We start from the raw sequence: 24,434 nt of genomic DNA, 5'->3' as shown, positions 1-24,434 counted from the left end.
AGCCAATGCAATTCTGGGCTGCATCAATAGGAGTATCGCATCTAGATCAAGGGAAGTAATAGTGCCACTGTATTCTGCTCTGGTCAGACCTCACCTGGAGTACTGTGTCCAGTTCTGGGCACCACAGTTCAAGAAGGACATTGACAAACTGGAACGTGTCCAGAGGAGGGCAACCAAAATGGTCAAAGGCCTGGAAACGATGCCTTATGAGGAACGGCTAAGGGAGCTGGGCATGTTTAGCCTGGAGAAGAGGAGGTTAAGGGGTGATATGATAGCCATGTTCAAATATATAAAAGGATGTCACATAGAGGAGGGAGAAAGGTTGTTTTCTGCTGCTCCAGAGAAGCGGACACGGAGCAATGGATCCAAACTACAAGAAAGAAGATTCCACCTAAACATTAGGAAGAACTTCCTGACAGTAAGAGCTGTTCGACAGTGGAATTTGCTGCCAAGGAGTGTGGTGGAGTCTCCTTCTTTGGAGGTCTTTAAGCAGAGGCTTGACAACCATATGTCAGGAGTGCTCTGATGGTGTTTCCTGCTTGGCAGGGGGTTGGACTTGATGGCCCTTGTGGTCTCTTCCAACTCTATGATTCTATGATTCTATGATTCTAAGTGGAGAGGCAGAAAAAGGTCCTCCTTTCCTTCCACTCTTCAATTTTATTCTGAAATCTTAGGCACAGTACTGTGCCCAGAACTCAGAAACTGCTCATGCTAATGAAACTCCCTGTCGTAAAATGCGCCTAGAACAATGGGAGTTTCGGATGCTGTCCATCTCTGCCTTTCTCTCACCAGCTTCTTATTTTGTGAAGACACTATCTCACATGGTACCCAACTGTATGTCACCTAATAAAATGATGCATCACCATGATGTTTTGTTGATCATATTTTAATGCATTTGAGTCTGCAGCTGGCTTTAGGGTCCTAGTGGGCTGGGAGGAAGATTACAAATTTGAAATAAAATAAATTAATGGCTAGAACTGTCAAACTGTTACAAATAAATATTCTTCCATCCAGCTATGTAAATCTCATTGCATTTTCTTATAAGCACAGGTAAGCATAATGGCTTCATACAACTAAGAAATCAAAGAGTTTCAGAATTAGCAACACCACATGCTGTTTCCACAGAATATAGGGTAACTAATGAGGCCCTGCCAATACCAAGCATTCCTTCCACCTTTACTTTTTGGCCTTTAGGGATTTTAGTCAGATTTGCAGCATTATTGTAACAAGCATTTTAAATTTAACTTCTGTTTTAGTGGCTTTCTGGAAATGCATAAAGACCCTTTTTCATTGACATTGTGAATGGCATCATTACAGTTCTCTCATTAGCATCATAATGACTCCAAAGGAATAGTGAGTGAAAATGGAGTAGTTGCTGAAGGAATAGTGAGCAAATGGAACAGTATAGCACTGCATAGTAGCCTCTTACGGAGCAGAGCTGCATAAATGCAAGAGGAGTCTGACATTTTAACCTTCAGGCTGCTTTGGATGCCTCAGGGTGTTCTCTTAATGCATGCATTCGGCTGGCAACAGGGAAAATCTGTGGTAGCCTAAGGATTAAGAGCTGGATTTAATAACAAATAAAAAAATAAAAATGGTCTGGTTTCCATACCACACAAAGCTTTGCAAGTAGATTTTGAAGCCTGGATCTAGCCACAAATCAAGGCTTTATGTTACACTCCTTTGCAGAAAATATGTAGTGCACTGACTTCCCACCCCTTCATTACAAATAAGGATAGCGGTGCAATACCAGTAAATAACTAAATGTCAAGAACTATGGAGCTGATGTCTTATAACAACTTTCTATATGACACACTAATGGAAATCTTTAGGAGCAATAAGTAGCTTCCATCATTCTCTTTCTTTGTCACATGCCTAAAAGCCTAAAATTTAATCCCATGCTGCATCCCAACAAGAGACAGAATGTGGGCCACTGATTGGCAGATGAAGGGGTTGGCTTAGTCTTCAAAGGTGTCTGCTGAATTCTACAGAACAACGTATGTGGACTGTGATTGTCCCTAGGCATGGCTAAGAGGAAAAAGCTGCACCCCAGTTGCCCAACAGTATCTTTCAATGCACCCCTTTACTTTCTCAGTATACAGGTGCTGTGTTCAAATACACTTAATCATAATAATAGATGTTTTGGCAGTATATAATAATTACTGTGAATCTTATGGCTGAAAAACATCTCTATAGCTTAGTTGGTAGAGTGTGAGACTCTTAATTTGAGGGTCATGAGTTTGAGCCTCAAGTTGAGCAGAAATATTCCTGCATTGCAGGGGTTGGTCTACATGACCCCCATGATACCTTCCAACTCTATGATTCTATAATCTGGTCAATTTCTTAGTTTAGGTTCTGCTTCCTGGAAATACCTGGTGGACCATTGTGGCAACCTGGTCCTGGACCAAGTAAGCTCTTCATCTGATCCAGAAGGGTTCCGTGTGGGGTTTAACAAATCATGACACTTTACTACAATTATTTCATAAATATAGAATTTGATCCACCAGGCACAGTCTTGAGAAGACTTATTTGCAATAATGTATTAAATGTGTTGCAATATGGTGGTTCAGGTTGCCTTCTGATTCCATGACACCTTGGTAACTTGAATGGCGCAAGCAGTGACTTGCGCTTCCAAAATTGCAATGTACTTGCAAATGGGACTGGGCCTTCCAGCTCTGCCCTGTTTCCTGGGCAAAACCCCTTGCAGGTTTATTTTTAGGTAAGTTTGACATAAGGATCTAAGATCAGGTTCTGCTCACTGGTTTGGCACGCCAGCACTTGTTGCTGTAAAGCTTTTTGGAATAGCTGATCTATGGATAGTCTCTGGGACCTCTCCCTTTCTGGCACTAGCCAAACAAAGCAAGAGAATTTGTGCAGTGCAACTGAAGTATGTTAAGTTGGGGTTTTTGCTAATCAGCCATGCAAAAGAGCTGCTGCTGTTTCAACTGCTCAAAAGACAGGTTAGAAAAACGTGTAGAGTTGCCCTGGGAATCTAGTGCTCAGTCTTCTGCATTTGTTCTTGCAGCAGCCTTTAGCAGTGGGCAATTAAAATAATATTTTCTGGTGGTGGTTTTTGTGTGTGAAATCAGTAGTGGTTGTAGACACTCCTGAAAATAAGAATTGGTTTCTTGGATGCACAACATTCTGTATCCTTAATTGGGAGGAAGTCCCAGTGAAATGAAAAGGCCTAGCTTGCTTATAAGTGAGCATGCATTGATTGCGATGTGAATTTTCTACCTAGTAGAAATTTAAGTAGTTCATGCTGGCTTCTAAAAACTCTTCCTTAGGAACAACATGGCACTCTGTGTAAGTTAGTATGATAAAGTGGGACAGTGTGCACAACAGCAAATTGATATGTGACAACAATCTGCAGACTGCAAAAAAATTACAACAAAGATAAATGTAACGAATTGAACAAAGTTTGGCACTGAAGATCTCTCAGTGTTTACTTAGCAAAGAACTAAAAAGCCGGAAGCATTGGAGCAGCAGAGGTGTTCTAACATGTATAGATTCCGAAACTCTCCACTGTTTTGGATTAATCTATGTGTGCAAAAAGCTACTGTATGCAAAAAGTTATTGTAACACCCACCCCCGGTATTTCTGAATACCACCTTTTGCAATCTTCCATAATATTTCTCTTTCACCTCCTCACTAAGGCTGCAGTACCATGCCCATTTACTGGGAAGAAGTCCCATTGAATTCAGTAGGACTTACTTCATGCATAGGAATGTACAGAAGCAATCAACAGTTTAGAGGAATGGATTCTCAGTGTGTTGCCTACAAAATGTGTGTGCTTGAGAGGTAAAAAAGGTAAAGGACCCCAGGATGGTTAAGTCCAGTCAAATTCAACTATGGGATGGAGCGCTCATCTCTACTTTCAGGCCAAGGGACAGCTTTTCTGGGTCATGTGGCCAGCATGACTGAACCGCTTCTGGTGCACACAGCACCGTGACGGGTGCCAGAGCACATGGAAACACAATTTACCGTATTTTTTGCTCCATAACACTCACTTTTTTCCTCCTAGAAAGTAAGGGGAAATGTCTGTGCGTGTTATGGAGCGAATGCCTATGGATGGCGGGGGGATCTGCTGCAGTCATGAGCAGAGGATCCCTGGTTCCCCTTCCTTCCCTCCTCCATGGCTTGCTTTGAAACAGCAAAGCGGGAGAAGAGCCGCTGAGTGGGGAGGAGAGAGGGACAGAAAGCCTGCTTGCTTTAAAGGAGCAAAGCGGGAGAGGAGAGGAGCCGCTTACACGAGTGTAAGCGGCTCCTGTCTGGCTGGCTCCTTTATAGCAAGCAGGCTCTCTGTCCCTCTCCCCACTCAGCTGGCTAAATAGCAGCAAAGTTTTTCAGCTCGCTAAGCGGGGGAGGTGGGAGAGAAGCAGAGCCTGCTTGCTTTAAAGGAGCAAAGCGGGAGAGGAGAGGAGCCTTCTCCTCTTATACCCCTCGCCTGCATTATTAGCAGCATCCTTCTCCACCCACCCCATGCGTATTCCTTCTCCCCTTAAACCCCTCGCCTGCATTATTAGCAGCATCCTTCTCCACCCACCCCACGTGTGTTCCTTCTCCCCTTAAACCCCTCTTCTGCATTATTAGCAGCATCCTTCTCCACCCACCCCACGCGTATTCCTTCTCCCCTTAAACCCCTCGCCTGCATTATTAGCAGCATCCTTCTCCACCCACCCCACGCGTATTCCTTCTCCCCTTAAACCCCTCGCCTGCATTATTAGCAGCATCCTTCTCCACCCACCCCACGTGTGTTCCTTCTCCCCTTAAACCCCTCTTCTGCATTATTAGCAGCATCCTTCTCCACATACCTCACGCGTGCTCCTTGTCCCTTGAGTGCTTTTCCTTCCCTCCCCACTTAAAACGTGGTTACAAAGCACGGATCCACATGGATCCTCAGGATTTTTGCACTGGGTCACCCCAAATTCACCATCAGATCACATAGCATGTCCATGGCTACAGCTTGCACCAAAAAAAATCACGCACCCACTGTTGCCTGGGGCCGCAGTGGTGCAAAAACGTGGTTACAAAGCATGGATCCTCAGGTTTTTTGCATTGGGCTACCCCAAACTCACGGTCAGATCACATGTCTGTGGCCACAGCATGAACCACAAAAATCATACATCCACTGTTTCGTTTAGAATTTTTTCTCTCTTGTTTTCCTCCTCTTAAAACTATGTGTGTGTTATGGTCGGGTGCGTGTTATAGAGCGAAAAATACGGTACCTTCCCACTGCAGCAGTATCTATTTATCCACTTGTGCTGGTATGCTTTTGAACTGCTAGGTTGGCAGCCCGTCACTTGGATTTGAACTGCTGACCTTACGATCAGCAAGCCCAAGAGCCTCAGTGGTTTAGACCACAGCGCCATTCATGCCCTTTGTGCTAGAGAGCTGTAATGCAAGGCATAAGATCTTTATTAGGCCTGATGCAGCAAGGGCAACGCATGTATGAAGTAAAATAGGTCTCTATGCATTTATCCATCTGGACTCCACTCTTCTTTATGATGTTCACTATAGCTCAGTCGGTAGAGCATGAGACTCTTAATCTCGGGGTTGTGAGTTCAAGCCTCACATTGGGTGAAAGATTCCTGCATTGCCATGGGGTTGGACTAGATGATCCTCATGGTCCCTTCCAACTCTACAATTCTGTGATTCTGTGGTTTGTGTTTGAAAAGCTATACTGCTTTTATATTGTCAGTGTCAGCTTTGAAGACTGACCATCATGAAAAAACCTTTGCATTCAACAGCAGTGTTTTAGAGAGTGTGTGTGGATCTAGCCACTTCACAAATGGGGTCACAAATTGGTTCAGTGAGGGAGATACAGCAGCTTCAAATGTGGTTGCCTCTGTTTTCACCATTAATGAATTGGCTCCCTTGTATGACTTTATTTAAAATTTACGAAAGACAAATAGTAAACCCCAAAACATGTGGCTCTCTCTTGCAGGAAATTTAGTGCTACTTAAGTCCTATTGAAATCAGTGTGGATCAAGTTAGTGGTGAGTAGCTTAAGCCCCATCAATTTCAAAGGGGCTTAACTGTGACTAATTTGCTGGGGGTAGTTTGAGTGAGGATGGACTTCCCTAAGAAAGAAAGGAATATATTTCAGACGCATAGCTTCCAAATGCAGAGTTATGCAACAGAATCCATGGATAAATGACAATTTTGCAGTCTGCTAGACAACAGAATAGGTTAAGGAGCCCCGCTGCTAAATCCGGAGCACTTAAGTAGCCTTTCCACATTTTTCATCCAGAAGCCGGTGGAAATATTGCAAGGCTTGATCTGTTAACCATTTGTATCTGGGAATTTAAAAAAGGTGGTCCTTCGCTTTTGGCCCCAGCGCTATGTGCAACTGCAATTCCTCCTCTCACTCAGTTGAAACAGCAAGGGGCTTCTCCAACCAGTCTCGAATATTTCTTGTTTCTTATTGTTCTAAGTCTTGACCTCCTGCTTCATCAATCTTGTCCAGACAGACTTTAATTTGTAACATGCTGCTGGCTATCCATTCCCTTTCCAACTTCTGCCTCCCCCCCCCCCCGAATTTGGAGGACCCTGTTGTCTTCCTGCAGCGGTCCTGACTTGAGAAATATATGGAAAGAAAACAAAAATTATTGTTTCTAGGAGAGCGCAGAGGAAGATGGGGGAGGCGCCTGGTTTTTGTGCCAAAGAGTAGGTGAATTAGTGTAGAAAGTGCATTGTGATGCGGTTTGCCTGCCTCTTTCAGAAAGTTGTCTCTCTCGCTGCTATGGGACTGGATGGAGAGCTCACACAGCCTGGCTCCGGCCCCGGAGTCCCTGCTCCTGTTTAATATTCTGCTTGCTCCACTGATGTTGTGCTTGGCTCCTGTGGGACTGCAACTCACGGCTTGAAACCGGAGCCAATTTTCTGTCTTAATCTCCGTGTTTTGACTGGAGGCAGATCCAGTTCAGCCCAATCGGGGCTGGTGGAAACAACTACCTAAGAGTCTCGCTCTGTTTCGCTTGGGGAAGGAAAAAAGAAGGGAGGAGGAGTAGGAGGAGTGGGGAAAGAAAGGGGGGAAAAATAAAGGAAGGGGGAAAAAGAAAAGCCAGCCTGCTTGCCTGCCACACATAAGAAACACATGCAGGCAATGTCGTTGGCGAGGTCGCTGTGTTTGCGCGAGTGAGGCCGGCAGAGTATGCGGAGAGAATAAAGTGATCGTCTGGCAATCTGCGAGCATCCCTCGGATCGGTTTGTTGCCACTTTCTTCTTTCGGGAAAGGAAGAGGGGATCGCCGCTGAGCCGGAGCGCAGAGAGCAGCGGCGAAGGGATTTGGGGGGCAGCCAGTCAGCAAGCAAGCAAGAGGCGGCGGGGAGGGGTGGGGTGGGGTGAAGACTTGCCTTTCCGAGTGGAAGGGGCTGCGGCGGTGCTCCGAGCTCACTTACCTGGAAGTAAGGGCCCCCGGAATCCGCGGCACTTACTTCCAAGCAAGTGCGTTTGGAGAGGGGCGCGCGAAGAAGGTCAGCTCTTGGGTCTGGTGCCCCCCGCGCGCGCTCCTTCAGCAGGAGCGTGTGTGGTCCCAGGGCAGCTGGGAGTGTGAGCCAGAATCCGTGCCAAGCGAAGGGGGAATGCTCCCGAGCGCCTGAAACCTGGAGCGCGTGAGTGCGAGAGGGCAAAACCTGGGTGAGAAAAGGCAAAGCCAGAGGCTGGGGTGGAGAGAGAGAGAGGATCCCTCGGTGGCAGCGGCAGATGCCAGGCAGACTGCGGGGCTCAGGCACGCAATGGCCGCTGCTGCCGCTCGGGCAAGGCAGGGCAGGGCAAGGGGCGGGCGGCTGCTTGCCTGCCTGACCTGACGGGTCGCGCTCTACCTTTGTCTCCACTTGCAGATCGGAGGCGCCGCGATGACTCTGGTGCTGCCCCTGAGCAGCTTCTGCGAGCCCATTGTCTCCTCCGAAGGAGCCGCCGAGTTCCAGCCGCTGTGGGAGTCGCGCTGTTGCAGCAAGAGCAGCCCCGCCTCGGATGCAGCCGTCGCCGCCACCGCCAGCAGCAGCAGCAGCAGCAGCAACCCGGGCCAAGCGCACCCGCTGCCGCCGCCGCCGAGCAACGACAGCAGGGCAGCGGCTGGGCAGCCCCCGGCGCCAGGTAAGGAGGTGGCTCAGGGCTTGCAGTCGGTTGCATCAGCATCAAACCACCATCTCCGGCTTCTTTCTCCCAAATCACAACAGTGGTGTGTGTGTAGGTCAGTAAGCATCCAAGTCAGTAGTCATCCGTGGATGCTTACACGAAAGAGATGTGGGCAATATATGGCCTCCCCCCTGAGCACGCGCCGTGTTATCCTCATAACAACCTCTCCAGGTAGGTCAGGGAGGGACTGAGGGCTCAAGGTCACCCCGTGAATCCTGTGCTGAATAAGGGTCTAAATGCCCACCTTGTCCAGTATCCTCTTTCCAACAGGGGCAAACAAGATGTTCCTGGAAAGCTGGTGGCCAGGTCTGAAGATAAGAACCTCCCATTGTTGTTGTCCTCCTCTGGTACACAAGAAGGACACTATCTCTGCACTTGAAGGCTTTGTTCAGTTATCAGGGCTGCTCCTGCCGCTCTGCTCTGTAAGGAGAAGTGTCAGGGCAAAGGCATTTGTGCAGGAATCTTTTGCGGCCACTTAGAACTGCCTTAAAGGATTAGCATTTTAGTTATCTGGGGAGGCTAGTTTTGCACCACCTGCTCCAATGCACTTTTGCAGGTGTTAAGATCTCACTCTGAGCCCCTCCGGTGGGGGAGATAAGTGTGGGACAAAGACTGAAGGTGCCCTGACTCAAACCAGAGGAAATAGATGCTTTGCAGTGGCTGGCTTTGAAAAGAACAGCAAAAATCAAAGAGACTCACCAAATCCCAGAGCTTGCTTTTGGTGGTACAGAGGAGTCCCAGAGCATAAGAGGGAATAATAAAGACAAAAGAGTGTCTTTGGGGCATAGTCCTCACAGAGAGAAGATGAAGCGACAAATCTGTGTCTAGGTGATGCTACTTCAGGCTAGGGGAAGGAATTAACATGATTGATGTTCCTCTATACAAGGTAACACACACACACACACACAGACACACACACACACACACAGAGAGAGAGAGAGAGAGACTCCAGGTAGATAATCTGGGATGCCATTCAGATCAACTGTAGGTCATTGCTCTCCCTGACATGCCTCTTTTTGGTAGGACTTTATTTTATGGCCCCAGGGAGTGGCGAATGGACATGAACTTAATCACAAGAGCTCCTACCTGCAGCCTGAAGTGATATGGTCTAGAGATGATTTTACTACCTCATCATGCATCTGAGAACCAGTCTTCTGTATTTGCAGTCTCTTAGTGCACACAGAGTATCCTTTCCACATCACTGAAGGCCTTACACATTATGTCAATTGGGTGGCTGTCAATATATATTATTTTAAAATGTAGACCTAGGCATGGCTTGTGGGAGATTTCCACTGAGGCTACAGTGCACAGGGCAGGAGGGGAGGTCTAACCTTTTTCTCCCCAAGTGCACTCCTGGAGGAGGGAAAATCCATTCACTGCAAAAAGACATAGAAAAAAGTTTCCATTGATGCACATGAAAATCCAGTCCCTGCTCCTACATACCTAGGATTAAATTGCCACCCCCCATATGCCTGCAAGCTGCACAATTAATATAACATGTAACATGTAGGCCCTAGGTTTCCACAGCATCCTATCTGCAATCTGAGTTCAGGACAAAACTTTGTGGATTTCAGGGACAACGCTATGATTTATAGGAAGATTTGAATACATCATGGTCCCATGGTCTACACCAGCCTTTGCTAACCTGGTGCCCTCCAGATGTTTTGGACTACAACCCCCCCAGCCCCATCCAGTTGTCAGAAGTTGGTCTAGATGAGAAGTTGGTCTAGATAATCCCCTCTCATTCTATTCTTATGCACACAACAAGAGAAGTATGGAACTGCTTGTGGAATTGTGGTTTATTCTAGCCAAAGTTACTTAAAACAAATCAGGGTCGGACAGATCCAGTTTTGTTGAATAATTCTGCTTAAAATTAAAATTCCCCAGATGTTGATGTAAATGTGGAGCTGTGGATAGTTATGAAATAAAATTGGAAGCTTTTAAGGCACCACCTCTTGAATACAAAGAAGGTTGCAAGGAGAGGGGAGTGCATGAGCCCAAAATTACCCAAAGAGATCATTCCTGATCACTTAGCCATGGTTTAGATGATCATCTAAACTTGGATACGCTAGGCTAGTGTTTCTCAAACTTGACTCTCCAACTGTTGTTGGACTACGACTCCCATCATCCCTAGCTAGCAGGTCAGGGATGATGGGAGCTGTAGTCCAACAACAGCTAGAGACTCAAGTTTGAGAAACACTCTGCTAGGCCTTACTTACAAGTAACTATAGATGTGGAAGGGCAAATTGTGTTTCCTTCAGCGTGTTTAGAGACACTGAGCCTGCATATGCACCATACAGTTAAAGCACACACACCCTCAAAAGGATCCTGGGAAGTGTAATTTACCCCTCAAAGAGCTACAATTCCCAGCACCATTAACATACTATAGTTTCCAGGATTCTTGGTGTGGGTGTGTGCACTTTTAATATATGGTGCGTATGCAGCCTTAGTCTGCTTTGCTTTGAAATGCCATTCTTTGGCTATCTAAAAAGGCCTGGTTCTAAATATATTTGAGAAAAAGCCGGGGGGGGGGAGGTTAAGGTTAAAATTCTAAATTGATAACAGTAACTGTAGACTAGCTAGTTTTCAATACTGGTGATTGCTTAAATGTTTTTATATTTTGCCTGCAGCCATTGCATGAGCTTGTTGGCTAACTGTCAGTACAGTCTTTTTTAATAAACTAACTAACTAACTAACTAACTAACTAACTAACTAACTAACTAAGTCACTAACTAACATGCCACATGTAGACTTGGGGGTGTTCTGCTGCAAAGGAAATTAGATGCCACCCGGTTTATCTTGCACATAATTTATTGGAGGTTGAAATTAACACTAGGAGGAAAATGCAATAAACCCCAAACAGGTGGCCATATTAAGTGCTAGGCAGTAATTAAAATTTCACTCTCAATGGTAGCATATGGTTTGATTGGAGTATTGTGACCCAGGCTAGATTACAGTATCCATTGGTCTCAAAAGAGCTCAAAGTAATTACATTTTTGGCTACCTGTTCCAAATAACTTCCTTTCTATTGGGCTTAAAGGGCACCATCCCAAGTTGGTTATTACAGCAAATTATGCTTATTTGATAAATAAATTACAAATTGGATTTGTCTTCCCATGAGCCCAGCATTTTTTTCTTGCCAGAGGAGGGTGATGTAAGTGTACTGTTGTTAAGAATTGAATTTTTTTTGGGGGTGGGGGTGACTAATAAAAGCTCTGGCACTTTAGCTATTAAAATTAAATTCTTGGTTAACGTAGCATTAATTTTCACAGGTAGCAGCCCACTTAACTACATCCGTTTATAATTCCCCTTCCCAATAATTTGGAGAGTTGTCTCAGCCTTTTCCAAGAAAGTTAAGCCAAACTTATAAATCTTTAGCAACTAATACTTATGCTACCAATGCATTAAACTTAATCAGCCCTGTCTAATTCCTCGAACTACTACAGAGTGTAGTCATGAACGTTGCAGTTTTTCAAATGGCTTGAACAGACAGAATGAATGTTTCCTTGAAGGTATGCAGAGGGTGCTTAAGCTCATGTGACAACTGTGCTTAAATAAACAGACTTGTTTCCTAAACGGTCTTGCAGCACAACCCTTCATTGCCTACAGCATTTTCTCACAAAAACTATTATTAAACTAAATTTCTGTTTTGTTAATGCTATATAAGCATATAAAGAAATATGTAGTAGAGTTCTGGTGCACTGGGGAAGAAACGGATAAGGCTTTTCTTCTACTTTTTGTTTTTTGGAGTGGGGGAAGCCTCAGACAGATTGCTCCATGCTATTTATTTTCTCACAGGATCTCACCACAGAGGAATTTCAAATCCTGTAACAACATCCAAGATCACGTACTTTAAAAGGAAATATGTGGAAGAGGAGGACTTCCACCCCCCACTCAGCAGCTGTACACCTAAAGTAAGTTTCAGAGAGCAATCTTTAGGAATCTGCCTTGAAGCCGAATGCAACATACATGTGGATCCCAGCTAGCAATCAACCCAAGCATGGCTTAGCTTCAGCAGAGTGGCACCCTTGTGGGCCTTCAGACTCTCCTGTGTCCCACTGCTTGTATCTGAAAATACTCCACCTGGGTTACATCCATATTTCAGTTCCTGTTTCGTTTTTGGTTTTTTTAATCTGTATCTGCTTTCTTTACGACAATCAGATATAGACACCCTGAACGCTAACACAGTCGTACCTTGGTGGACGAACGCCTTGCGAGTTGAACGTTTTGGCTCCCAAACGCTGCAATCCTGGAAGTGAGTGTTCCAGTTTGCGATCATTCTTTGGAACCCGAATGTCTGACACAGCTTCTGATTGGCTGCAGGAGCTTCCTGCAGCCTATTGGAAGCCAAACGGACTTCTGGAATGGATTCCGTTCAACTTCCGAGGTATGACTGTATACCCAATGAATCTTGGAGCAAATTCCTTTTTGCTCCTCAGTGAGTACCTAAACTGGTTGTTGGAATGCATTTAATTTCATTTATTGCCTATATTTCATTTTCCCATTCCTGGGAAGAACCCAAAGTGGTCCATAGCAAGCACCTCTGTTAAAACAACGTATCAGAATAATCAATATATTAAAACATAGCACATGTAAAAATATAACACAAATTAAAGTCACATACATCTCTAAACAATAGTACGGCAAACCTATTAAATCCATACAAATTTATTCAATAATAAGGTTCCTCCTTCATGTCACCATTCAGTGTCTCCATACTTAGCTCTGTATGTTCAGAGATGGGAGCTACTTCTCTGTGGGATGATCCCATGTCTCTGAACAATGCATCTGAATAGTCTTCCAGCCATGTGCTCTAAACTTCCATGCTCTCAGGTTCATGCTGGATGAGGCAGATGAAACCTGGGTTGGCCCTCACTGGGACACTCCTGGCGTTCTTCTTGCTGCTCCCAATCTGCTGGATGGCAAATGCCCTTGGTGTCCAAGGGAAACACCAGGAGTAAAACAGAGCAAACAGCTGTGTCCCTGGCTTTCCACCTTTGCAATCCACCACTGCTACCACTCCCAATTCTGCTGCATTGCATGATCTTCCTCCCCCACAATATTGAATCCCAATTACCTAGCAGATAAAGATGGTGGTAGCCAAAGACATTTTGGAGGCTGGGGCAAAGCATACAAATGTCACCTTGTTCAATGGCGTGAATATATATATATATATATATATATATATATATATATATATATATATAATAGCCAACAAATCAACTGAGAATTTGCTGTTATTTAATGGTGCCCCCAAATCTACCACCTGATGTAGGCTGCTTTACCTGGCCTAAATTGTAGGATGAAACTTCGGCAAAATATCCTGGGTAAGGACTGACTGATCCCCTTTAGATAAATCTGGGAAACGCCTGGCCCAGATTTTACTGATGGTGAAGGAAGGAATGGGATGGAAGCATGGGAAGATCCTGAATCATGAGCCAGACGTCCAAGCTAAATCTCAACTCAGCCAAAAACACATTGGACAGGCTTAACCTTCAGCTGCAGCTCCTTGCACCTAACTAGAGCCCACCTTAAGGTGGTGTTGTAAGAATCATGAGGGCCAGTTTACATCTTAGACTGGCTATGAATTGGTAGACAGAAAGCAATTGCATTTAAGGATTCTTTCCCATATGCATTGATACAATGCTGGTCCTTGCTGTCACTCTCCACGGTCTACACAACAATAGTCTGATACATGTGCCAAGGAGCCTTTTGCCAGCTTGCTGCTGGACTGAATTAAAAGTGCTGCCATTTGCCTTCATTGCCCGAGGCTCACATACCCCTGAGAACATTTTCCCTGGCATAAGCCCTGCAGCAAGCAGATAGGTTTTGGGCAGCAGCTCCAAGGCTACCCTCTTCTAATTGTGGTACAAAGTTGCTCGTCCCTCATGTCCCTCTGCAGAACTGGCTTAGATCAGCCTCAGGAAGTGTACTGCATGGGTGTCCTGCTAAAGCCTCTTGTGCCATTTTGGGCTGCAGCCCTAAACACATTGACTAGGGAATATGCCTCGCTGAGATACCAAGGCTTGCTTTTGCACAAACACATATAGGATTGTGTTGTTAATGTGGGGTTTGCAAAAAACAAAAACAAAAAAAAACAAAAAAACCCCCCATACCATTAAAAATAATAAAAATGTTCATCTTATTGTTGCAGGATGTGTTTTGGTTTTCGATTTGGTTAGCCACTTTGAGCCATTAATTAGTCAACTGTAAGCGTGATTTTTATTTTATTTTTTGCTTTGTTTTTGGTATTGTCACCTCCACGTGATGGCTTTTCATCATCCTGCATGTTGAAGTGGAATTTCTATTCTGTCCCTGTAATGTATACAAATCTCTTTGGACCCCTGAGAAAATCACAGTATATTATGACTTGGATTTTGAGAACCACAGACGGAAGGAAGTTTACAAAAGGGGTTTTTGCCATCACTTTCTCCCTAGTGTCCTGCTCTGAGCCCCTTGAAAGCTTTTCTCGAGGGTCAGTGAATCCTCTTGAAGAGTAGGAATAGGGGTTGCAGACCCTGCTGAGGAGGGAGCAGAATTCACCCATAACTGATCAGAGTAGAGCCAGCTTCTATGACTTTTAGTATATATTTTGTCTTTTTTACGCTGCGAACTGCCCTGAGATCCATGAACAAAGGGTGGTATACAAATTTAATTGATATTGATAATGATAATAATTCTCCTTCCATAGCATCCAGTTGTGCCCCTTCTGCTATTGTTCAAGGGTTAGGTGTTTATTGTGACAAGCAATTGCTTTACATTTCACTCTGCTGAAGGCTCAGCGATTCAGATAGCCACAAAAACATTAAAAAGCAACTTTGTTTTCCATTCACATGCTATTTTTCATTGGGACACGTAGCAAAAGCTACTGTTGTTGCCATCCTTGTTACTATATCCCACAAATTCCAAACAGAGGCAACATGGCTGCAAAGGGAAGTTTTAATGTAATATGTAGCTTTGCTTCAGCATACTAATAAAACAATGCTCCAGAGCAAGAAAAAAACAACAAACCACCACCACATATACCTGTTTGCTGTTCCTGGTGGCATTAGCTGAAATACAAAATGTTTGAGAGACAATGGGCTAAAAAACTGAAACAAAAACATATGACTTTGTTCCCCAAAAGCAGATTTACAGAATAGCTCATCATAGTGAATGAAAAAAAAATATGGAATACTGTATAGCTAAAAGTGCCACTGTAAAGGAATAGTCCTGAAGATCACTCCCAGTGGATATCAAACTTTCTACTTTCTGAATCATAGTAGGTGTCAGTATTAGGAAAGCAGTGTTTTACAGAATACTCACTGTTTAGATATACAGTTCTTACCTAATTTATTCTTCACTCCCACTCCTCATGAGATCAGGTAGCAATTTTGCAGACCTTGCAACTTAGATCTTTCTTTTCAGCCTACTGAAAATATACTACGGAGAGCAAATTAATGTATAAGAGCATTGCAAGCTTGCCACATTGCCCAGACATCTGGAAAATTAAGCTTTAAGCTCAGGGGAATGTTGGATTCTATGCTTCATGTGCATCATGACCTTTTTGCTAAGTAAGGTTGCCAAATGTGATGGTGATTTTTGTAAAGCAGATAGTTTTCCACTGGGAACTGGACAGAGACCAGCATATAGTTTCACAGAAAGCTTTGCAGCCTGCCAGATATTTGTTGGTTTCTAGTCATGGCAATAGTGACTGCAATTGAACCAGGGACTATGAGGGGTCTTTAAACCCCCCCCCCCCACAAAAAACCACCACTGAGTGCATACAGTTAACTTATTGTATAAAACTGTGTTTATTTCAGAAACAATATTTCTGAAGCAGGGTAACTAATTACTTCATCTTTTTTTCACTTATAGCATGCTTTTTTTGCATTGCATATTTCCCCTAGAAATGGCTGTTTGTTAGAAATTAATAATGAATTCCGTTTCAAAGTGGGATAGTGCAAAGCCTGGAACTAGTTTCTAAAGCACCAGAAGTGTTGTCAAGATGCACAGAAGGTTTTGCTCAAAGGGAAAGGATGCTGCATTGTTTTTGAGAGAGGCCATGAGAAAAATGGACCTTATTATCTCCATAGGAAAGATTTTTCCTCTCTGCCAAAATTCTTTGGCCACAAGGGAAAATCGGAACAAGAAAAACAAGACACAGAGAGGAATATCTTTTTCTTCTCATACAATATTTGCGTATGTTTTGGCTTATCTTAATATATCAAGAGAGGAAGAAAGGAGGCAATTGTGCCATAGCAAATCTATGGGCTGGTAGCCCACACTTCCTTCACCAAGGCTTCTGAACTTGAAGAAATTCTCTGGAGCTTTCCCCACTCTAGCCTGCTGCATAAAGAAATAGATGACATCACTTCCTGTTTTCTGTATCTGCTTCTGCTCATAGGCAAACAGCAAGAAGCCACTTCACAAAACAGGAAGTGACAGTGTACCTTCAGGTGGCAGGAAGAAAACAGTGGCACCATTAGGACCAGACTTTGCGGTGTAAATCGAGGAACCCACAGACTGGGGCAGGGGCTAATGACCACTAGAGACAACAGCAGCAGATGATGGGGCAGAAGGTTGCAGCAGGAAACAGGCACAGTGACAGCACCTGTCACAGAGTTTTGGATTTGATATTCTGCTTTATCACTACCCGAAGGAGTTTCAAAGTGGCTAACAATCTCCTTTCCCTTCCTCCCCCACAACAAACACTCTGTGAGGTGAGAGACTTCAAAGAAGTGTGACTAGCCCAAGGTCACCCAGCAGCTGCATGTGGAGGAGCGGGGACACGAACCCGGTTCACCAGATTACGAGTCCACTGCTCTTAACCACTACACCATGCTGGCTCTCACAGCTGACACCAGTTGCCACATTACTTTTTCTTTCTTTTTTTAATACAATTTGTTTTTTGTGGGTTGAGGAGGTTGGGTATGCTGCTCAGTGAAGCACCAATGGAGATTCCAGGCATATCCATCACTATCCTTTCCCTGGAATGCTTCTTGGATCCATCTAGAAAACCATTGGGGAAGGGACTGCAGCGAAAAGGGGAACAAAAAAGCAAAAGTAATCTTCCCACTTTTCCAGCATGAATTCCTGCGGGATTGCAGTCCCTTTGGCAAACAGAAGGACAGCTCTATGCCTTATGATAGGAACATATAGATACCTAAGGTTTGCTGAGTTCATAGTATCAGAATTGTAGTGCTAGATGAGACCCCAAGGACCAGCTAGTTCATCCCTCTGCAATGCAGGAATCTGAACTAGACCATACACAACAGACAGCCTCTGCTTAACCTCTGCTTAAAAAACTCCAAGGAAGGAGAGTCTCTTGAGAGTCTGTAATGGATATGAAATTAGCCTGTGTATTAAGGAAAGAAGCTTTTTTCCAGATAAAAACATCTCTGGTTAAATTAACCCTCTGGTTAATTCACGTTCCTGCAAATCTCATTTGAGTCATTTCTTCATTAGAAATATTTTTCCCCTGCCATGGAAGCTAACGATTGTTGGAGGAAGTATGGTACTGCTCAAAAGTACAGATAATTTTTGGTTTGTTTCAGTTTTTCCCCTTTCTGCATATATACTATTCTCCACCAGGACACAGTTGGCTCAAGAAGATTCCTCACAGCTGAACTAACATTGAAAAATGTCAATATCCCAGCAGCGGAACACAGGAACATAGGAAGCTGCCTTATTATAATTCAGACTGTTGGTTCATCTAGCTCAGTACACTGCCTGGCAGCAGCTCTCCAGGGTTTCAGACAGAGGTCTTTCCCCAGTCCTACCTGGAGATGCCTGGGATTGAACCTGGGACCTTCTGCATGCAAAACAGATGCTCTACCACTAGGCTACAGCCCTTCTCCTGGGACCATATGGTCTCGATTCCTTCAGATCTTGGCTATTGACTAACTAGCTTTCCTGGGCTGCACTTTGGTAATGACAAGCCCACTAATCAGCTACTGGTTTAGGGGAGTTGAATGTGCTGGAGGGCAGGGCAGAGAGGTCTTAAAACAGGCATGTTCAAAGTCTGTTTTCGGGACCTAATCCGGCCTGCTGGTGTAATCCCTGCCCCTGTGGCAATTTATTTCCTGGGGGGAAATCCCCAAAGTAGCTCAACAACTTCAATCCCCAAAGAAGCTCAACAACTTTGGGGTAAATTTGTAAAAAAAGGCTCAATAACTTTGGGGTAAAATTGTAAAACTTCAATCCTAAAAGAAAGGTCAATAACTATGGTCGGCCCTCATGCATGTTCACTTCATTAAATCTGGCCCTGTTTGAAAAAAGTTTGGGCACCCCTGTCTTAAAATAAATATGACTGCCCTAAGTGTTAAATGATGGTCAGACAGGTAGAATCTCAACTTCATGTTTCAGCTGACCTGCGTTACACCCATCTTAATAATAATAATAATAATAATAATAATAATAATAATAATAATAATTTATTTATACCTTCGCTGATCTGGCTGGGTTTCCCCAGCCACTTTGGGTGGCTCCCAACAGAATATCCCAACGATGCCTTATGAGGAACGGCTAAGGGAGCTGGGCATGTTTAGCCTGGAGAAGAGGAGGCTAAGGGGTGATATGATAGCCATGTTCAAATATATAAAAGGATGTCACATAGAGGAGGGAGAAAGGTTGTTTTCTGCTGCTCCAGAGAAGCGGACACGGAGCAATGGATCCAAACTACAAGAAAGAAGATTCCACCTAAACATTAGGAAGAACTTCCTGACAGTAAGAGCTGTTTGACAGTGGAATTTGCTGCCAAGGAGTGTGGTGGAGTCTCCTTCTTTGGAGGTCTTTAAGCAGAGGCTTGACAACCATATGTCAGGAGTGCTCTGATGGTGTTTCCTGCTTGGCAGGGGGTTGGACTCGATGGCCCTTGTGGTCTCTTCCAACTCTATGATTCTATGATTCTATTAATAATTTGTTGTTGTTATCTCCTCTCTCTTTCATCTGTAGATGATATCCGTCTTTGAGGAGCGGGCGCATATCCTTTACATGTCTTTGGAAAAACTGAAGTACATTGACGACCCCGAAGTCTACTTAAGGAGATCCGTCCTCATAAACAATTTAATGAAGAGAATTCATGGGGAAATTATCATGCAAAACAACTGGTGCTTCCCTGCTTGCTCCTTTGGGGGGGCCTCTGCCCAGGAATGGTTTGTTTCTCATGACTGTCCTTATAGAAAACGCCTTCGGATGGCAAGGGAGGACTGCGAAAAGATCCACACCTGCTGTTTTTACCAAGAATGCAGCAGCCACTATTTAAGTTTGCCATTGTCTGCTAATTCTGCAATGGGAAATTCCTCTTCTTCTTCTTCCTCCTCCTCCTCTTCTTCCTCCTCCTCCTCTTCATCCTCCTCCTCCTCTTCGATATCTATGCCAAGTTGTTCCCAACAGGCGGAATATGGTGTTGGCAGCACCCCAGTTTACCGGAGCGATGATCAGATACACATCAATGAAATTTTCATTACTAATGCTGGGCTGCATGGGAACCAGGACAAGACCGTATTAACCAATCAGAAAGGAAGCCACGATATAGAACGAGACCGTGCCTCAGATTGGGAGCCTATGAAAAGCGACCATGGCATTGCATGTAAAAGCAAATGTTATGATTATTTTGAGACGGGGCGTGCTGACAAGAGCAACATGAACGAATCTTGGAAGAAATCCTTACGAAAAAGGGAATGCTTACCAGGTGGCAAAATATGTTGCAGTAAAGGAAGTAAAATATGAACCACCTTCCTAATAACTGCAGTTCTAAAGCACGCACAAGCATGTTGAATTTATCGAACAATATTTCATTCCGGATGAATTTTTCTGATAGTTTTATACAGCCAATACAATCATATCACAAGGTTCATGGATAGTTTAAAGGACTTGGCAGCAGAGTGCATTGGAGTGTATGTATGTATGGTCTGCATCGCAGAGCTATTGATACATATATGGAATCTTCATAAAGAGCTCAGTTGAATTGCAATGTGTATTTTAGCTTTTGTCGCTGAGGAAAACCAATAAACCAGACGGAGAAAACACACAACCCTTTTCACCTAGTTCCCTGGGGAGTCTGACATGTATTAAGAGGAATCTCCTTTGTGCGTATCAATTAATTATATATCTGATAAACAAATTTATTACCAGCAAAGGGGGAGGTCTGCTTCTTGCCCAAAAATAATGGCCGTGAGAAAGACTAGGGAGAGTTGAAGAGGAAAACACCCATATGGTTATCTAGTATTGATACCATTCAGATGTATTTATGTGTCTGGTTCAACTGACCCAACTGGTTGCAATAAGACCTTTTATGGAATCTTAATCAGAAGCAAACAGTTCCAGCACATGCACAGTTTTCAGCTAAACTGCAAGAAATGAGTGAGCCTTATGGTGGTTTGTTGCTATAAAGGGCAGAATTTCTTTGGTGCCTTACTTTTTAATCTTAATTTTTCCAGGGTGAAAATTAAGTTGTTGTTGTTTTTTAAAAAACAAACAAACAAACCAAAACAAAAACAGCTACAGCAGGGATGTAACCTAAACAGGAAATAAAAAAATAATAACAGGGTGGATCGAATATTATTAGAAACCTGTATCCTTTGAAATACTGTGTTTGATTTCCTATTCAAATGCATCTATTCTTCGTTTTTGCTCAATTGCTTTTTGATTTGCCATAGTTAGGAAGGATTGAAGAAGAAGAAACAATAGAGAGATGTCTCTTGTAAACAAGCATTAGCTGCTTGAACATTTCTATGGCAACTGTCTGTTGCTGTGATTTTTCCCTTTTTTTCCTGGTATAATGAAGTTCATGAACCAGTGGCATGCTTTATACTTTATTCTGTTTCACATCATTTTCTCTCTTTAAAATTGTAAAGAGCATGTACTGGGGTTTCATATAACTTTAGGGTTTTTTTTATTTTGGGGAAGAAAAGCACAATGTTACTAAATGATGTGGTGATATAAGATTTTATCTGAAATGAATGTAAGGGTTTTATTTTTATTTTTTAAAGATTATCTTGGAGAAACAGGGGGGATAATCTTCAATTGTAAGAAGCACATTTTGTTCATTTTCAGGTGTCTTCAATTTAAAACTCACATTTTGAGCAGGATCTGGCTGAAGTTCAGCCTGTTTGAATCCCACACGTAACAGGGGGGGGGGGTTAGGCACACCATGAATTTTGCCCCACTGAAATCGCCAAGATATTTTGATTGCTGAAAGAACCAATCAACCAGATGGGGGGGGGAACACTCAACTCTTTACATTTATCCTCCCCACAGGAGAGCAAGACCTGAATTAAGAGCAATCTTAATTTTAGCACAACGCTTAACTTTGACTGAATCTTGCCCTTGTTTTTGTTTAGGGGCAAATGAAGAGTTTCCTTTAACTGAGACTTAATCTATGTTTCAGTCACCACAGAATTCCAAATTATCAGCAGGGTGTATTCAATTGTAACCTCCCGCCACACACCCCACACAAAAGAAAGAGGGGGTGTTTGATCTTCAAGGCTTGTTTGCTGTTCCCTTAAACCTCTGTTTTTTATTCCCAGTGCAATAGCCACATGGATTACTCAAATAACTATGGGCACTTCCAGATTGTGCTATTTTCAAGTGGGATTCAATCATGCACCAGCAAATTCAGGTTGTGCTGTTGATTTAACCTGCAAATCCCCCACCTGCAAATTCAGACTTTTTGTGATATGGAAAGTGATGGGGAAATGTGCTGGAAAACGTCTAACCTACCCGTAAACAAATTGGGATGAAGTCACAATAAATAGGTCATTGGAAAGTGACTTCCATAGTATCTCTCAAATCTCTCATTCCTCACCCTACAGTCTACAGGTTGCAGACAATAGGGCCAAGTGAGGCTAACTAACTATTCAGCAGCTCCTGTTCCCCTATGGGCACACTTTTGATGCAGTTCTCAGCCAGGATGTGATGGGAAGGACTTCTGCTAGAGGGCTGCTGCCAGCCAGAGTATACAATATTTAGCAAGGTGGATACAGTGTCTGGCACGGTATAAGGCACTTCCTATGCTCAGGTTTGACCTGAGAACCATTCGACCTAATTGCAGATCTGGAAGGTCCATTGTAGCTACTCAAAATAGATCGCAGGGATTATCTGTATGGTAGTGGCCTAGGTACCTGCAACTAGCAACCGGTGAGAATTTTCCCTGGGTTTATTTTAACAATGGAACTGGGAGCTCACTGTATGGACAAAGCTGAAAATGTGGTAGGGATTTTAAACCAATTTGAAATATGTAGGGTTCAGGAGTGTGGCAGTGGAGCGGGTGACCTTGCTGTGACCTTATCTGTTTGTGACACCCATGGGCCACCAGGTTAGCTAAGCTGTTATGCTTCCACACCTGCTGCAAGCCAGAGCTGAGCAGGGGAAGGAGGATAATAGGGGTGGATTTTAACAGGGGTTCCAAATCTGAGAACATGGGTCCAGTCATAGAACTACACAAGCAAGCAGATGGGGCAGGTGAGGGACACTCCAACAGCTGGGAAGGGATGCAAAGCAGAAAGCTCAAGATCTTAGGAGCCAGCCATGAAGAACCAAGCCCATGACCAGGGACAACTTCATTATGGATTTCAGTGTTTTCCTTTGTTCTCTTCCACCCGTCCTCCTGCATTCTTTTTAAAACGCATAGGTGAGATTGCACAGTAGACCAACACATTCTGTTGTCATCGTTAACAGCTTGTCATTTGCATAAGGTATGATTGTGTTGAAGATATTTCTACCTTTCTTGGGTGTATTTCTTGGAAATACAAAGACAAAATTCTGCAGAGAATTAAATATAACCTTTATCTATGCCAAAAGTCAGAAATTTGCAAGGATGATCAATTCTAATATTTTTTAAAAATTATCCTACCTTATTTCTCCAAGACAAAAGCATTTTTAAAAATTGCTATCAATATTAAATATAGGTCTCATTCATACAGTGTATGAGTAGGCTCATTTAGTCATTTGTCCACATGGACCATTTTTTTTTAATTGCTGATTTTTCTTGTGTTTATATTCAGTTGAGAATAGAAAAATCTGTTCTTTTCCAGTATATGTCAAACATCTGATGTTTTAAGCTTAGATATTTAGGTACTTGTATACTAAGTGGTGTTGTAGTAAAGTGAGTTTTTTTCTTGATATATATTTATTAAAATGATTAAAAAATCATTTTGATTTAAAACCTTTAAATGTGGTGGTTGTTTATTTCGCCATCGAGAAACAGCATTTAAGTGAAATGTTTCTGTGGGCAAAATATATGGCTGATTCTGTTCCTTTTGGCTAGATCAGCCCAAGGATTAAATTTCAGATCACTTTGGTATGTCAATCTATTATGCCCACTTTATATATTGATAAATGCCTCTTGCAGTTTGCAAGCACTGAGACTTTCCAGCTAAAACGGATAATCCCTCTTTCCCTTTTCCTTAATCTGATAATTGTTGACAACATGTGTACATGAAAATTGCCCCGGATTTGGACAGCAAATTCCCTTCTTCTAATGTGAGGCTGCTTTGCAATTCCCACAGCACAACAATGTGTCCTCCATTTTGTTTTTTCCCATGTGGGAATGAAGGCCAAAATCAGTGGTGCATCTTGGGGTTTCAAATTTCAGTGGCACACCAAAATTCAGCACCCCTTCGAACTGGTTGTGCTCCCCTAAATCCACCTCTGCCGCTCTTACGAAGCAGAATTAATGCTGTTGTTTTTTAAAATTTCATGGGGAAGATGTCAGACATTTCCAGTACTGTAACTGGAAGCCTCATTCTGATGAACCACTCACTTCATTAGTGGGGCTAAACCAGCAAGGCCTACCCCTGATCACACATACTCTGCCTAGCTCCGGCTGTGCACAGATAGCAGAGTTGGGGCCAGCCAGAATTTGTGATATTAGGGGCAGAACTAGCTGGCAAAGCCCCATTCCACAGCTTACACTTCAACAGAAGGTGTGAGTAGTTTGCTGGAACAGGGCTAAATTATCTTGGACTACATGATCATGGGTACTAAGCTTCTGCCCTGATGAGGAAATCCATACAAATTGGGATGATTCTAGATGGCCCATGAGGGGATTTGAAGTCATGGAATCTCCTGCTCATGGAATAGGGGGGAGGCGAATCCATTTCTGCAGGTGACAGCCTCCATTGGATTAGCAACCTTTTTGTAAACATAAGGTCCTCTGACATTCAGGAAAGGAGACTCCATTCCCTCTAAATTGGATTGGGAGAACAAAACGTTAGAATATGCAGAGTTAGCAAGATTGACAGCAAGATTCAGAGATTATACAGACCAAATATTTAACAGAAAGTGGGACAGAGTATACCTAAAAGAAC

General features: G+C 43.4%; 1 protein-coding gene and 1 non-coding gene across 4 annotated transcripts in view; both read left to right on the top strand.

The window, feature by feature from the left end:
* Positions 1 to 23,298, top strand: part of SERTAD4 (SERTA domain containing 4) — a 33,088-nt gene extending 9,790 nt beyond the window's left edge. The window contains exons 1-4 of one of the 3 annotated variants that reach the window (XM_053383278.1): positions 7,039 to 7,209; positions 7,845 to 8,100; positions 11,941 to 12,056; positions 19,078 to 23,298. In XM_053383278.1, the coding sequence (XP_053239253.1) occupies positions 7,860 to 8,100; positions 11,941 to 12,056; positions 19,078 to 19,854 (1,134 nt within the window). In that variant the 5' untranslated portion in view covers positions 7,039 to 7,209; positions 7,845 to 7,859 and the 3' untranslated portion in view covers positions 19,855 to 23,298. Of the gene's footprint in view, positions 1 to 7,038; positions 7,210 to 7,585; positions 7,642 to 7,844; positions 8,101 to 11,940; positions 12,057 to 19,077 lie in introns of those variants that run through there. The other 2 variants (XM_053383279.1, XM_053383277.1) reach the window with 2 other exon arrangements.
* Positions 5,511 to 5,586, top strand: TRNAK-CUU (transfer RNA lysine (anticodon CUU)). Its single transcript has one exon. It is a non-coding gene; the product is annotated as a tRNA-Lys (tRNA).
* Positions 23,299 to 24,434: the final 1,136 nt, after the last annotated feature.

The sequence above is a fragment of the Podarcis raffonei genome, chromosome 3, assembly GCF_027172205.1.
Source record: "Podarcis raffonei isolate rPodRaf1 chromosome 3, rPodRaf1.pri, whole genome shotgun sequence".
Classification (NCBI taxonomy): Eukaryota; Metazoa; Chordata; class Lepidosauria; order Squamata; family Lacertidae; genus Podarcis; species Podarcis raffonei.
This window is presented reverse-complemented; position numbering and strand designations above follow the sequence as displayed.